Consider the following 17,552-nt stretch of genomic DNA (forward strand, 5'->3'; position numbering starts at 1 on the left):
AGCAACGCACGGGCGGTCTCTATTGCTAATGACAATGCCTAAATTGTCACATACCTTTGCGATTTGGTATTTCAAATATGAGGTATAAAGTTGAAATTTTGATCCTCTTTATAACGAGATCGATGAGAACTAACTGATTTCGCTCAAATCCGGATCGGATCATCGTTCTTCACGTCTTGAAACAATTCTCTGTTACGATATATACAAATTATTTACACTTTTCTACTGAATTTGGCGATCGAGTTTGAAACTGTCATTCTATACTTTCATGTAGTTGATTAAGTTTTATATGTGTCTAGAGTTTCGACCTGAAATTTTCTCAAATCTATGCTTTTCTTCATATTTTCTTTTCGAAACAGTTTTGTTGTCGGAACCAATTTTCGTGTCTGACGTACGAAAACCCACTAAACTGGTTTCCCTTACCTGAACCGGTAGATCAATGTGGGACATACTTGCTCAACGGCGCAATAATTGCGCTTAATGGTCCATGAAAATATCGGCTGCTCGACAACGGATATTGTCAAAAAAAAACAATTTACCTACTTACCAGGTGATAACGTTTCGTCCTCTCCATTATGGAAGAAGCATTGATGTTAGTATTTAGCCTAGGAACAAAAAAAAGGAACAGTGAAAATAGACTTGCCTTCAATTTCATGAGGTGATGGAGACCCCTTTTGCGCATCTCGCGTGTCGGCATCGCTGCTAATTAATCCAATTTGAAAGCATTTTCTTCGGCGGTTAGTCTTTTTTTTCGCTCGCGCAGCAAGGCAATGGTGGGTGGGTGTTTGTTTGGTTGGTTGGGTGATGTTGCCCATGTGAGCATGAGTGATTTTCCGATTTTTCCTAGCTCGGATCAGACCGTCTCGTTTTCACCCAGTGGAGTGTGTTATCATTTTTCGATTTTTTGCACCCTCGCGCGATCCTCGACGGAGTGGGGGATTGCAGTGTTCACCAAGTGTGAAATGGATAAAAGTGGTTGTAATTTCTAAAAATCTATCATTTTATTGCTTCTTAGTGTTTAGTGATAACATCCGATAAGAGAGAGGAGAGAACAAAGGTGTTGCAACAAATGAGCAGCAGATAGGAAAAAAAGTGCTTCTATTATTCCCGTGTTTGAACAGTTCTCATTGACTGTTCAAGAACTTCAGTTGGGCGGCTTCTAGCTTAGTTGAGGTAGCAGAGCCCGTGTGTTCTTGGGCGGTGTGTTCGTGTATGTGTGTGAGAGAGACAGTGTTCGTCTCGGGTAGGAAACACAGAAAAGAAGTTTAGCGAAGCATACACCTGGGAGCAATGTTTTTCAAAAAAGTGGTCTCGATCTTGGTGATCTGCATAGTGGCGCAGAGCGTACTGGCCGAAGAAAGCAAGCAGGATGCTGCTTCGGAGAATGTTCTGAACGAGCTCAGTTGGTCCTGTGCGAACAATGCATCCTGCGTGACGCGGCTGGCCAGGGATGTGGTGCAAAAGCTGAAGGCACGCAAACCGGTCGACTTCGGAGCATTCAGCATCGAACCGGTCGAGAAAATTCCGCTTACCGTCGAGGGACGATCATCCCGGGCACTGGATTTCTTCAGTGGCAATGCCCTCAAGTTCCCAATCGGACCGGTGCTCTTCAACGTCGAACGATCCGCCGACTATCCGAACTTTATCGAGGTGTCCCTGCTCAGAAAGGACGATGGTAAGCAAATGGCGTCGCGGTTGTTCAAATCAAATTTCGGTATCTTTTCGGTTGTTACATGTTTCATCTTATTATTATTATTACTTTACTCACGCTACAGGAGCCCGAGGCAAAACCCGCAAACACATGCGCTTCTTCGTGCCAGCATTCCTGGTCTTCAGCCAAATCGGCTGGTACGCGCTCGCCATCGCCGGAGTCAAGCTGTTAGCGATTAAGGCCTTTTTAGTCGCCAAAATTGCCCTAATCGTTGTAGCGATGATGACCTTCAAGAAACTAATGGAACCAGTAGCGTGAGTATTTTGAGTATTTTCCATGCAATACATGTTATAGTTGAAACACGGAGTTCTGACAACAATTGTATTTTGGAATCAAATTATAGAACATGAACTAGGAAGATGAGTTTAATGTTGCGTAAAATTTAGCTGCAAATGTTTGAATTTAATTTTTCTAAACATTTTACAGCTTTTATTAGGTTCACTTCTCCAAAACCTAATTTTACATGCTAAATACAAACCAAACTCAATGCATGTATGGTAGATGGTCGATCCAATAAAATGACAAAAAACAATTCTTCCCACTTTGCACAACTACGCACTACAAGTAAGCTGTTAAAGTACGGATTTACTTTTGAGAGATGTTAATGTTGATAACGCAAACTAGATTGTCACAATTTCGAATGCATTGTACAAAAGTTCGTATGAATATTGATCAATTGTACTACTAAACTGGAATTCTGAATCTACTTATGGAATTGTGATTCGTGGATGGATTAGGATATGTAAATCACTTCAATCACTCTGAACGAACCATTATAAACTGCTCAGAAAATTCCAAATTAATCAGGAAATATCAGAAAATGCTATCATCTGTACTTAGATCCACTAGAAAAAGCACAAAAAACATATTATATTAAGTCTCGACCTTGAGAGCTTGTTATATTGTTGGAGTGGTGACACTGCTCCAGACCAAAACGGTGATCTAATAAGAACATAATTCGTAGTATTAATCTGTTATCAATTTAGCTCGCTCCCAGAGTATACTCGCTTAGGACTCTTTTACTCAAAAATAAGTAAAACGCTTTTTGGAAAAAAATGGAGCACCTCTGAAAAAGAGTTATTTCTAGGTTACTCCAACTTGGATCCTTAGACTCAAAACTTGCTCAAATTAAAAGCTTATGATCACTGATTATAACCAAATCGAAGATGTTTTGAAAATTTTGCAGGTAAAGCGTATTGAAAGTTTTTAAGACTTCCGTAATTTCATTCCTACATCGTCACTAAAAGGGAGAAAACAGTCGGTAAAACGCAACGAGTATCAACTAAACTGACAAACTAATCAAAAGTACAAGAAAATCATTGGGCTTGGCAGCTTACGAGGTTTAAGAAAAGAATTCTAAACTGCCAAGCTTTTAAGTATTTCCACACCTAAAACTTCAGGCGATGCAACACAACGAACGAGCTTCTAGTATACATTGATCAAGCTCTATTCAGCGATAAATTTCATGTGAAACGTGTTCTGTATTTCCCAGCTGTCAAAATTTACCACGTGTTTTCTTAAGCAGCGTTAAAGTTTACGCGGAACTCTGTATTCTGTACTTTCAAGTTGTCGAAAGTTCCACGTGTATTTTTAACCAGCAAAAAGGTGCATTTTTAGAATTTGTGGCACTTTTGGTTGCTATGGTAAATCGTTTTTTCGCTGATAACCTTACAAAATGACCTAGATAAAAACTGTTTGAATGCTTTCTTCTATGTTATTCCACATTGTTCCATTCTATTCCATATCATTCCAGATGAACTATCGATAGTTTATTTGTGTTGTTATCGCTTTTTCCGAACCTAACATAACCTCACAGAAAAGCTGGAGGCTACGTTATGTTAGCTAGGTTTGATTAAGGCTATCAGGGGCATGTTTATTTGTTTTCTTGTTCCATCTGACAATAAAAGTCTTAATGAATATATGGTCAAGTTATAAAATCGAGGATTGCGACACTTTCTGAACAAACTTATGCGATGATTCACCAAAATCGAATAAATTTTCAACTAGGGAGAAAGTTCGAACACACACTGCAATAGGTTCGTTGGCTTCAAACGATGTCCGATGTCCGGAAGTCGATGAGAGACATGATCTTTGGAGAGTCGATTTCGCCGTTGATAATCTTCGCCACAAACGCAGCTTGTTGAATCTTCTTTCGTCGTTCCAGGGTGTCAAGACCTAACAGGCGACATCGATCAGGGTACGGTGGCAGATCCAAGGGATTTCGTCAAGGAAGATCTCTTAGCGCAAGCCGAATAAATCTTTTCTGAACACGCTCAATCCGCAAGTTCCAAACGAGTTGACATGGAAATATTTGCTGTCAGTGTCATTCTAAACGAGCAAACGACATGTTAAAAAAAAGTTAAATCCAATATAAAGCCTCAGAAAAAGGATTCTATTTTGATGAAACTTGTTAAGTTGTTTCCAACATTACAAATGAGATGTCGCCAATATCTCTGCATTCTCGCTGGTCCTACCGACTACTACATTTTCATTGTAGAATCTATAGCTACACTAAAGTCTTTTTTATCACGGTTTTTATACTTTTTATGCAGCTTTTTTACGCGGATTTCCAAAATTACTCGGATTTCCGAATTTCCGAAGTTACTCGGTTTTCTTGTTTTGTCTGAGAAATGCATGAAACGTCGAGATCTGGTGCAATCCCGAATGTTTTCAAGTCCACTTTCTGAGAAAATTTTCGATTACACCAGATCTCGACTTTTCATGTATTCCTGACATTTGGCATAAAAAAAGGTTTTCGATTTCGGAAATATCAAAATCAAAAAATCCAAAGTCGAATTGTTTCAATTGTTTTTTTTTTTTAGATTATACCATATCTGGACATTTAATGCATTTCTAAGACATTTCTTTTCGAGTTTGCGGTTGTTTTCTACGCGGGTTTCCAAAGTTACGCAGTCTCAAATTCTCGAAGTCCTAAAGTTGATTTTCTTAAAAAAAATTGTTTTGAGATTACACCAGATCGGGACGTTTCAAGCATTTCTAAGATATTTAGAATTGAAAAAATTTTCTTTAGATTTGTGTATTTTTTACGCATTTTTTTATGCGGATTTCCGAAATTACGCGGCTTTCCGAAGGTACGCGGTTTTTTTATGCGGATTTCCGAAGCTACGCGTTTTTTTATTCGGATTTCCGTACGTGAATTTCGGATTTCAGTACGTATCCCCCGCGTAAAAAGAGACTTCAGTGTATATCATAAACATAACCATGCCTTATTAAGTTGACAAGTTCTATTAAAGACTTTCTTCGACATGTTTTCGTGTTCATAAATTTTCTATTTCTTATCCTCTTGCGAGAGCAGAACGGAAATCCCATAACAATCTTGACAGCTAATAAATTGTTCGATCATCGAACGAAATCGGAGGACAGACTTCTTAGCCAATTTTATACTTACATTGCTATTTACATGGCTAGTGATATGGTTCTTCTAAAACTTAGGCTATTTGCAACGCGGTGATGGATATCTGTTCTAAAATGACAAAAATTTCTGTAAATGTATTGGTGTTGTGTCTATTCACTAGGATGTTTCAAATCAGAAACAAACAATCAAAATAAATGATTTCGAAAACTATATCAATTTTTCACAGTAACTTCTAGAATTTCTGGATCATGGTGAACTAGAATGCTTCTAAATGAGACTGTATTATTCAGTGTTCTATTCGTGTTTCAAATATTCATAAATTTAAAACAATTCCGTCGAGAAGTTTTAACTCTGTTTCAAAGTTGTGCTCGAAAAATAGAACTAGATCTCAGCGTTGCACTAGACATGTTTTAGTCGTAGATCTTAAATAGATCAGTCCATATGAGCAAAATGATTCATATTATTAGCAAAAACTCATCTGCCAAAAGAAATTTCATGATTTAAATCTTTTTGTTCATAATGTCATTAATAATAGGTATGATCTCACGAGAAGACTTGTTTCATGATTTTCATAAATTCCTAATCATGGTTCCGCAATGTATTTTTATCCTCTAGATTGAAACATACGACAGCTAACTTTTAACACAAGCGGATGATAAATTGTCGGGATCTCGATCATTTCTGCAAAGGTAGATTACCCAAATTAGATGATATTCAGATATGTATTATAAGTTCAGGAATTTCAAAAGAATCAAATCAAACCTTTAGCTGCTAGTTGTACCATAGAGAACATAAATCCAAACTAGCACTAACTTTCTTTGGAGAGCTCTGTAAGGTATTACAGTTAAATTTCGTTAAAAATCACCATTGCGTCACAATTGCGTCTCTATTGGTGAATCGATACTTGGTAATCACTTATCAAAAAGACATTTAAATTTTTTACATGCATTGAATACTTTACGCAAATGTCTGATCTTTGTGGTTGTACCCAGAAAAAAATTATGAATTTCAAAGGTAACGTAATTCTACAAACGATACAATTCATAACTATTTAACTTGTCAAGTGACGCAATATTCCATTCGTACAGAATTTTACTGATTTCGAGTGTAATTTGCACTCGGCTACCAATTGCTGCTATATGGATTTATTTGTATCAATTATTCGTTAGACAGATATGTACCTATGTGGCTTAGTCGATTAATGGCGTGCTTTGTGATCTACTGTTTCTCGGTTCAAGTCGTGCTGTTGCATCGATCTTTTGTTTATTATTTCACTTGATTTAAAGTCATGTAATTTTCAAACCACACAATTTTACATGTTCTTGAGAATAAGTTTGTGTAAAATATGACACTCCATTTATATGCATCTTATAAATGAAAAATCACACGATTTTTTCGAGCTGTGTACTCATAGAATCAATTCGTCAGATTGAAAGGCAGGTGACCTAAAAATCTTCATGTTTAATTCAGTTATGAATTCAAATTGGCTTAATGGATTAAATAACAGTGTGATTAAAAAAAATTAAAAAAATAACTGTGTTTAAAGAGAATTAGTTTACAAGATTACAAAAAAAAAATATGCAAATAGTCAAAATATTCAAACACACGGATTCGTTATAGTAGAAGTATTCTAAATTCTACAGTTGAAAAAAACAGAGCATAATTAATTATTAATTAAATGACCGATGAAATCACGAATTGGGAAGTTGGTTGAAGCTATTCTACAAATGGAACCTGTTAACGTCGCGCAGTATGAAGTTGAAGCAAAATGGCAACTCTACTGATTTAGCAAATTGTCTTGAAGATTTCGATGGTTCTACTGATTTTGGCAAAATGATTGATCATTCGAATATCAATAGAATACTTTTCTTTTTCCATTTAATTGTACATAAGGAAACTGGAATGTCGATCGATTACTAGAATTATCGATTATTAACCAACATAATTGAGTGGTATTTAATTGATTAGTTTAAAATTAATATTCGACTATTAAACTAATAATAATAACAACAAATAATCCAATAATAGTAATCGAATAATTAATGAAGTATTCGATTAATAATCTTGATAATCGAGCTAAATTAATTCGATTGGTTTGAAGCTTTTGGTCGATTATTGAATAATCGAGAAATTCGACTTCCCTAATTGTACAGTCTTTTGTTAGGGCTTCTGAGAGATTATTGCCAACCACAACTGCAAAACCATGTCAGGGTGTCTGGTTATTTTTTTCGTGGCGAATTTTTTATCTATCACGAAATATTTTAAAGTTCTTTTCTTTCCAACGATTTTCCACCGGGTATAGAAAGTTGATTTCTTTTGCTGAAATGTCTGTCAAATACAAATTAACCTTGGTAACATAATTGAAAGAATTTAAAATAAAAAATAATGTCGAATATGTTTTGTTGAGTAGAGTCGTACTATAAAGAGTACGTCAGTTTTAAATACTTTAAGACTACTATTGCTACGATTTGAGAACTGTGCTCTACACGCTAGGGAATATTTACTCAAAATGTGAATACTATATTACTCAATTTAGCTATACGGAAACATCGAAAATTGAATAGTTTCCATCAATGTTCATGAGTAACTTCTATTCTCAATTTGAGAATCTTCTGAAACTAGCTGCGGAACCATCCTTTATATTTAGATGTTTCACTCTTTCTGAATATGAGTAGGATCGTACTTATTTTCGAGTAACTTTTTTAAGCGTATATCGATGCATATAACAATATGGACACAACGAAAAAAAATCCGTTACTATCCACATAAATTTATATGCAATGGAATTGATTTCAGGACCAATTTAGCTGGCTTCTACATAAAACAGTCACAATATTCTGTTTATTATTTGAATCATGTGATGTTTATATCGAGCGTAGTTTAAATTTTTTTCTTTGTAAACTGTACCGAGAAATTATTTTTCAAGCAATGATCCAATTTTCAAATAATGTTTTATGCTATTTTTAAGAAAACTTCTATATTGTACAAAATAATAGACTATTCTTCAAATTCTGGAATCAATAGATAGTCTACACACGAGTGATCTCAGAAACCTATTTATCAACATGTTTTGAATTTACTTTACAAAATAACGTGAAGTAAAGTTATTTTCATTAAATCCAACCGGGCAACTAATGTGAGGTTATTTAACTTAATTTGATTTGGTTAAGTTTGATCAAAATTTAACTAATTGTCTACATTGTCAATCACAAAGCTCGAACAAATTAACGAGCTATAAATTTGCAGTTGGAAACAAACAATATCGATATTTAGTGCAACAATGTTTATGGAAGCTAATTCAGCATAACCAAACAAATAAACTCAAAGTTAATTAGTTTGTGGTACAAAAATGTTAGTTTACACTGGATGCACAAGAGGTGGTTGCATTGGAAAGCTTTTATATGATAAATTAATGAATGTAGCGAGATGTTTGAAGGAGAAAACCATTTGAAATGAAATACCCAATGAGCAGCATACTTCATAAAATTAGGTGGCCTTGAAGCGAAATTATCTAATGGTAATTTATTGGTAGTTTGTTTATTTGGCATTTCTACAACTTTCCAATTCGGTGCAAAATAACCAAATCAAACTTTTTCTTCTCACAACTAGATTATCTATACACACAAAAAAAATGAATTTTACAGGTGACCTAAATCTACAAACGATACAGTTCATTGAGACCTAATTTGTCAAGTGACGGAAAATTCCATTTGTAATGTATCGACTGTCAGTATCGGCACTTTTTGTCGTGAATACGACTTACTTTACTTTACATGAATGGGTAAAACTTGACCGTGAATATCTCTTGTTGTACTCAACGCAGCAACATAGTTTCTTCTCGTCAATAATCAAAAATAAGCTCAGCAATTTCTGATGAAATTTTCAGTAGTATGAGATATCCAAAAAATAGCTCAAAGTTTAAATTTTCTATAATGTTTAGCATAAAGTTGAAATTCAGTACCAAAATAAGACACGCAAAATTCCAAATACATGAATTGAACGAATCATCGAACAAAGCGTAACGTGCAAAACCGACACGTAGAAATACGGACAATTTTCAGTGATTGAGTGCAGTGGGCTTACGACACGTTTTGTGCTAGTAAAACAGACACTGACTATGCATGGTGACAAATCATGAGTATTTTTCATTGATTAATATGAAGAAGACATATTTGTGCTTGCTGTTTAATGCGGTCCATTTAGTCATTCAATTGATAACCAAAACGCTCTTATAGTTGATTTTCTCGTCTATAGCTTATTCATTCTTTGGTACATATTAAAATCTTTGGCATGAGCTGTGTACTGCTCATTCAGTACATAACCGAGAGATGTGAATGCAGAATACCTCTAATTATTTAAAAACTCTGGAGAACAGGAAACTGTTGTTTCAGTCTTATAATACAAACAAATGTTATTTACAGTCCGACGTTTCGGCTATTGGTGTACGCCTTTGTCAAGGAAAACTGAAGTTTTCTTATTGTGTTACATTAACAAAAACTTAAAGCGTTGAACAAATAGTACAATGTGAAAACTTACTAAAGTCTATCGTTTATAGTCAAAATGTCGATGTCTGACGCTACGTTGTGTGGTAAATTTCAGAACATGCTTCAAGATACTACGAAACCAAGTATAACCTTAAATATTCTTTAATACTAAGATACATTGTAGTTTCCATAGACAATACGAGTAGTACACTACAACTTTATGAGTTGACGAATTCGATCAGTTATTGTGAATCTCATAAAGTACTTTTTTTAATATTTTTATGGATTTCGAGTTTCCAAATTAAAACAACCGAAACCGAGTAAATTTTAAGCAATTTTATTCCATTAATAATACGAATATTTTGCGGTGTAAATTGAAAGTATTTGGTTTCATTTGTATTTCTTTTGTATTGTACGTCGATCGGCGCCTTCGTTTTACTTACTTACAGTATCATGAAAAATTCAATTATTTTTGGTAAGATTCGACATGAGTTTTGTTTGTTTACCTTATTAACAGCTGTTATTTAAAGGTTGGTATTAAATGAAAAAAAGTTACTGCAATAGAACTAGCGCCATCTGTGTTAGGGCTGGGACTTTTCAACGTTTTCACAATTAGAGCTAGATGGCATCCAGTAGACGAAGCTTTTTGGTCTACTATTAGCTACATTGACAATTGCACAACTCAGAACGAAATCAGATAAGGAGTCCCTTGTCTCCAAAGTAGCTCAATGGAACAACATTTCTATAGATTAGAAGAGTAGAAAAAAATCTCAACGTGTAAATCTAAATTCAAAGGCTTCAATGAAGCAAGTTTGTTGAAATTGTTTTAACTATAAAAAAAAGTTTGTCTGCAATAATAAACAAAACGATTTGATAAATTTCAATTTTTTATACGAAAAACAATTTCGTTCAAATGACTTGGCAGTAGCCAATCCGAGTACATTTTCTATTGCTTCTGGCCTTACGTCATCAACAGCAAGTTGAGTTGAATCGTGCTTGAGGTCTTCGAAACTGTTTCTGGATGGTGGGCATAACATTTATCTTTAACCGCTCTCCAAAGAAAATAATCCAGCGATGTGAGTTCCAAATTGTGGAAAAGCATGTGAGTTTCAATCGAATGTACGTCATCCAGTTGTAACTTTGACATTACCCATCCACCTTTTTTATTTCAATGAATTTCATGTCATGGAATTTTTTAAATCACCCACAATATTTCATGTTCTTGCATTTAAATTTGCTGCGACGCTTTTTTTTTGTGTGAATCTTATACGACGTAAAATCACATGGCTTTTCCGAATTGTGTACTAGTTAAAGAATAAAAATGATTGCTAACCTAATCATAGAAACTTTTTGGCACCATAAAGTTTCATATCTTGTCGATTTATTTTTCAATTCTAGTTTAATTTCTTGTTTTACAATGCTAACCTATAGCTATCGGACGAGTTTGAAAATATAGGTTTTTTGGTTAAAACCCGCTCCTGAAATGATAAATGTTAAAACTTTTAGGCAAAATCTGTGTAAACTACCGCATAATTTTTCACTACCAATTCCAAACGGGCTACCGAAACGTGAAGAGTGGTAAAACAAACAAAAAATGTAATAAAAATATTAACTTACGCTAGTCGAACTCCTGTTCTTGCAAATTAGTTGTCATATGTTCATACGCATCGACCTGGAAGGGTTCTTAGTATCAATATGTACGTTGAAAAACTTTGCTTTTAACATTTACGTCAAATTTAACAGACTTAAAATGACATAATTTGGAATTTATTCAGTGCACAAGTCTTGCAGCTTGATGTGTTTTTAGGAGGAATCATAAATTACACCATTCTTGCACAACCCAGTCGAATACTTTCCGCACGAATTTACGTCACTGTTTAACGTCATAATAGTTGTAGTTGTTTATCAGTATTAGTGGAAAAATTCGGCTCATCGTTTAGCTCGATGCAAAGCTACCAATGGTAGCGATATTTCGATTCCTGAATCTCATTTAATATTCTACGAATACATTTATCACGTTAGAAAACAGTCGGTTCAACAGAATTCAACACTTTTGTCAATTTGTCATGCGAGTAAATCGAATTTTCGTGATGCGCGAGCGAAATTCGGACGCGTTGCTTCTATCACTTCGATGCCATTTTCACAACTAGAATAGAAATGTAGAAAATACAGTAGACCTAATACTGCACCCAACCATAAATATGGCCAATTTAAACGTCACGTTGCGCGCCAATTCTAACCTGGGACCGTTGAAACAAGGCCGTTTCAAAATAGAGCGAATGGCTCTTGCGCCACTCCATAAGCAGACCAAACGCTTTGGTTAAATTGCCCACCTAAATGAACCCCTCTTATGGACATTCCGAGTGGCAATATCATTAACAACCCAGACTACCAAACAACTATTTAGGTAATTGATGAATTACTGCTTTGATACTGAAATACTTTTAGTATTTGATGTATTCACTATATAAAAATAGTTTCAATTTTTAGATTATTGATTAGGTAGATTCGCCGAGTTGTAAATTTAGTGTATTCGTGAAATCCAAACTTTTTTCTGAGTGAACTAACTTGATGATAATAAGTATTGTATTCATAGTTAATTAATATGCATTACTATTCGCTCGGTATTATTATTCCCTCATGCATATTACTTACTACGAGTTACTACCGTTTTCTTGTGAGGAGTGATAGCTGCTCGATTCTCTCTTGTTTCTTTTCTCTCCTCTCATGATTCCAATTGATCTGAGTTGTTTCCACTAATAAACGTTTTCCAGGGATGACATTTGATGTGTTTCACATATTTCATCATACTCGGCCAACCTACTCCGGCCCTGGGGTTAGTTGGCCGATTTTTTTCTACCCGTTTGATTGTTAATAACTTTTTCCCTGATTTTGGCAGAGTTATGAAAAAATTCTCAAATGTGCTTAAAAGATATATCATCAAGACAGCGTAAACCGTTTATCAAAAAGCCTAACCAGAATGAGTACAGGAATTCCGAAACGAAAACTCGACCAACAAACCCCGGTCTCCCCTTTATGATTACTTTATGATCAAAAGATTTCCAAATATCTGTTAAATTTCTGACACACATTGAAAACAGAATATATACATCTGTTTTTCTGTGGTTACAGTTACTGTATCCTGAGTTTGGTAATAGCTACCATGAGTTTGACTATAATTATGTTAGCGTGTAGGCGATGGGGTCGTGTGCTGAGAGATGTGAGATAGCAGTGAGCAAGATTGAGACTGTTATCTACGATTGGGGGAACACCAAATTGGCGATCCTGCCATGATGAGAGTACAACTGGAGTCTCTAGAAATCGTTCCCTCGTAAGTATCATTAGTGTAATGGAAACTTGAAAAAGTCGTGAAATTTGAAAAATATTTGAAACATTCAATGCCATTTCAAGGAGCCGGGTTTATTGTACCACATATTGGTCATTATTTTTACTAACTCATGGAATCGTCCTGTCCATTTTTTGTACAACCTTTCAAGTTAATAACTTCTACTGGAGTATTTCGTGTTCAGATACATTTTAAAAACCGACCTGTTGATTGACCTGGAATCACTGTTCTGTACCCATAATTTTACAAAAAAAAACGCACAAACGCAGATCCAAGCATAGTTGTATATGTAGAAGAAATGAGTTATGTATGAACGGAATTTCCACACGGAACGACCGAAATTAGCTCTGCGCCTAATTCGTATTACTGTTTTTGAATTAGTTGATTTCAACAACAAAATTTCCAAAATAACTATAAAATTAGTTAAAATTTAGAATTTACTGTGCAGAAAAAAACTCTTATTTTTAGAGAATGTGTTTAGTTGGCGAATATTCTGGACACAAACCAGCAATATTTCAATCCAACACGAAATTCTCATTGACAACTTATTTCGTTATTAAAATCAGAAACTTTGATACTATTTATCTATCACCGTCATTACTGAAGGACAGCAGTGTCAAAGCAAAACAATCCATTAAAAAGCAAAAAGGGACAGTCTTGTTGAAACTGCTCGCAAATTGTTTAGATGTTTTTCGCATGTGTTACGATATATCCCTATATAAATTTTTAAACCGATATGTAAAAATGACGTAAACTGTTAGTGGAAAGTGTATTTATTCAGAATTTGTGCGCAGTTGAAGCGATTGTGGGTAATAATGTTTTTACGCGAAACAGTGAAGTGAGTTTCGAATGTTGCACTCTAATTGTACACGTCAAATGATGTTTTTTTGTATCTTCTCATTCCGGGCTACGCCTTCCGGTGTACTACTTGTATTCGGTTTTTGTTTTCCGAGTGCTTAAAGTTTTCAGTGAGAGAGTCGTTTTCGCGAAGTCGAATGAAGAAAACAGCGATTTAGAAGTAAAATTTTCAAAAATAAGTTTATGTTTTGCTTATGTCTTTTTCTCCAATACAACATCGTATTTATACCTGCAAATATAGAAAAGATAACCGCGACTGAAATTTTTTTCGGTGGTAGTGTGCCATCTAGTGGCTAGTAGTCATTACGGTGTTAACGAGCGCCATATAGCTGCTAATTGCAGAAACCAATTCAACCATTTATGTTGGTTGAAAACAACGTTTTATTTCTCTAATTCAACTAAAAAAATAGTTGAATGGATATGAAGCGTGTCTTAGCTAAGAAATGACAGCACGTTTAATTGGTGAATTCAACTAAAAAAAATAGCCATTTCAACAAATATTTTATTATTATTAAGAGAATTAGAATTAAAAAATCTAAATTGTCAAAAGTAAGATTTTTTTAGTTGTCTCAAAAAATAACTAACTAAAATCAGAAAATCAACTAATTTTTTCGCCAAAATGCTAATTTCGGTCTTTCCGTGCAGTATTTTAACTATCGATATTCTCATAATTTCTTATGATTATTTTTACCTTAGAGATAAAAGATTTGCATGAATCTTGTGCAACACTAAGTCAAAGGTGGGCTGGCTTTTGTCAAACTTAATCATTCGAATTAAACGACATATATTTCTTAACACATTTTTTCTGAAGATATATTAGTAGAAGTACTCTATTAAACCAAAAATTCAACACCATTACAATTAATGGTAGGGTAATATACAGATCCCTTTATAAAATGAAACTTAACCTCGATTGAAGAGGACGAATAATGTATAAAAACTGTCCTTTTGGAAATTATTGAAGCATTTCTTAATGACTTTTTTATTGATTAGCTCGAAAAAACGTGAATTTTGATTGTAAAAATAGGGAAATTAATAAAATAGAATTTAGAACAAATTGGCTCAAATGATACGTTCATATGATAGCCATCTTTAGAACGAATGAGAACTTTCTAATTGCAGACCAGACTATGATTTAAATCACCGACGAAGATCAATTAACAATAAAATAAAAACAAACACCATTCTCAAAACTGCTCCCATTTCTTTTGCCCACAGCGTTCTACCACCGCCGTACTTCGACCATCAGGAACCGTACCTGATGCCGTACAGCATGGACTTCCACCACGGCTTCCCCGGTTCCGGACACGACATGTACCCGATGGGACTCGGTGGACACCTCGGACATCACGACGGACCGGCAGCTCTGCACGCCGCCGAAGGTCTCGGCGCCGCTAGCAACGTGAACGCCGTCGTCGATACCAATCAGGCTGCGGACAAGTCGGCCTCGGTTGCCAGCGGAGCGTCCGCGGCAGCGGCCAGTTCCAACGATCGCCATCACTTCCCCGGTGGCAAAATCAAGCGGCAGGACTTCTACCCGGCGATGCCGTCTGCCAAGTACTACTAAACCACCACCACCACCACCCCCCCCAATTCAGGTACAACCAAAAAACCCCCAATCCCACCCGCTCTAGTGTGCCCCTCGAAAGTAGTTAACGAAGACAAGCCACTGCATCGTGAGGCAGAATTCTACCTCCGCGTTCGCGTTCAATAAGAAGTAGTCACGCCACCACCGGGCCCAACCGAAGCCCTGTCCAAAACATCCCTACGAACCTAAACAAAGCCCGATCAAAGGAAATTAAATGAAACGATGAACCCCTCCAACCCCAATCAAAAGATAACAGATCTGTTCAATGTTTAGTCATAGTATTTTCCACATCCGCGAGAGATCACTTCCCTCCCGGAATGGGGAAAAGCATTTCAATCTGTTGTACAATTATTTTCCGCCGCCCCTTCTGTACAATGCTGTTACGAACTAATATTTATTTATTTATTGAAAGAACTGGGAAATTGAAAAAAAATCACCTCATTGTGTTTCATTGCCTGGAGCGAATTTCTCCACAAAAACATATCCCACACACGGCCCGATGTTCGAGTACCACTAACCGCCATGTCCCGGTTCGATTCGTTTAAAACTGATCACTTTCCAACTGTCGAGCTCCGGTGGTTGGTCCATCCGTGTTTTAATCGAGCGTAAAGAAACGCTGCTTGCTGGTTTAAAGTGACTGAGCCACCACATTTCTCCGAGGGACCGCATCCACACATCCACACAGCGGAACGAGAAAAATTTCCCACAGCGTCCTGCTGGCATCATGCAGCAGAATTTAATGTTCGTGGCAGCAAATTGCAACTCGTTTGGTTTGGTTGAATCGATCTTCGGTGCATATGGAAATGCGCGAAAGAGCTGTTTTCCGTTTAATTAAAGGTGTCTGCTTCGGTGGAGCGTTTTGCCAACATTGTTTTCTTCGGTAATGAATTGTACCATAAAGTATGATTAGAAATAAAATAATTAGTGCTGCTTTTCAGTTGTGGTTAACACTTGCATTTATCACAACACTGAATGATGTTTGTTTTCTAAAGCGCATGATTGTTCTTCTTCTTCTTTTGTTGGGATCAGTGATAAAATTAAATATGAATGTGCGATTGTAAATATGCATAAGTTTAAGTAGTCAATAAATTTGCTTGGCGTTTTGAATGAACTACGAGTACGTGATGGAGAACGAGGATACTTGATGGATAAGTTTATACGAGGTCTGTTCAAAAAGTACCCGGAATTCTCATTTTTCTAAAAAAATATTTATTTATTCGTCTACATCTTTATGGTCCCCTTCAAAGTAATCCCCCCTAGATATAATACACTTATGCCAGCGTTTTTTCCAGTCTTCGAAACACCCCTGATAGTCACTTTTTGTAATGCTCTGTAGCACTCTCAGCGATTCTGCCTTTATCTCTTCAATCGATGAAAAACGCTGTCTTTTCATGGGTCTCTTCAACTTTGGGAACAGGAAAAAATCACAACGAGCGATATTTGGTGAATAAGGAGGATGGGGCATGATTAAAGTCTTGTTTGCGTTTGTTTTTTTGATCAAAATTCAGCAGTTTTGGAACGAATTTTGCTGCCACTCGTTTCATGCCCAAAACATTTGAAAAAATATGATGGCATGAGCCAACTGATATGCCAACTTCATCAGCAACTTCTCTAATAGTGATTCGGCGATCATCCATAATCATTTTTTCCACTTTTCCCACATTTTCATCAATTATCGACGTGCTGGGTCGACCGGAGCGTTCGTCGTCTTCAACGTCTTCGCGGCCATCTTGGAAACGCTTATACCACTCGTAAACACTTGTTTTTTTCATAGCAGACTCACCGTAGGCTCTCTGTAACATTTTGCACACTTGGTTACACTTTATTTCATTTTTCACGCAAAATTTAATACAAATTCTTTGACTCTTCAATTCTTCCAATGTTTAAACTAACAAAAATCGCCGAGCTCAAAAAAAAAACACGTCTACACCAGCCGCTACAAGACAGAATATAAACAATGAATACAGCTGAAAATTTCACCATACATTAGGGACATATGTACCAACACAATAAAAAAAATTTCGACCACCGGACTCTCCAGACGCGCGCAATTAAAAAATTCCGGGAACTTTTTGAACAGACCTCGTATTTACTTATCTATTTTTATTACGCATAGCCAATGAATCTGCAGCAGATTTTTTAGGAGATATGTTTTAATGTTGGACTCTGTTTTCATTTTGGAGTACAGT

At 35.9% G+C, this 17,552-nt stretch overlaps 1 protein-coding gene across 1 annotated transcript; it reads left to right on the top strand.

Moving 5' to 3' along the window:
* The first annotated feature begins 1,056 nt into the window (after positions 1–1,056).
* LOC131435645 (uncharacterized) lies at positions 1,057–15,775 on the top strand. The gene is made up of 3 exons (XM_058603792.1): positions 1,057–1,675; positions 1,776–1,965; positions 14,994–15,775. The coding sequence occupies exons 1-3, from the start codon at positions 1,291–1,293 to the stop codon at positions 15,340–15,342; spliced, it is 924 nt and encodes a 307-aa protein (XP_058459775.1). The 5' UTR covers positions 1,057–1,290; the 3' UTR covers positions 15,343–15,775.
* Positions 15,776–17,552: the final 1,777 nt, after the last annotated feature.

This window comes from Malaya genurostris, chromosome 1 (assembly GCF_030247185.1).
Source record: "Malaya genurostris strain Urasoe2022 chromosome 1, Malgen_1.1, whole genome shotgun sequence".
Taxonomy (NCBI): Eukaryota; Metazoa; Arthropoda; class Insecta; order Diptera; family Culicidae; genus Malaya; species Malaya genurostris.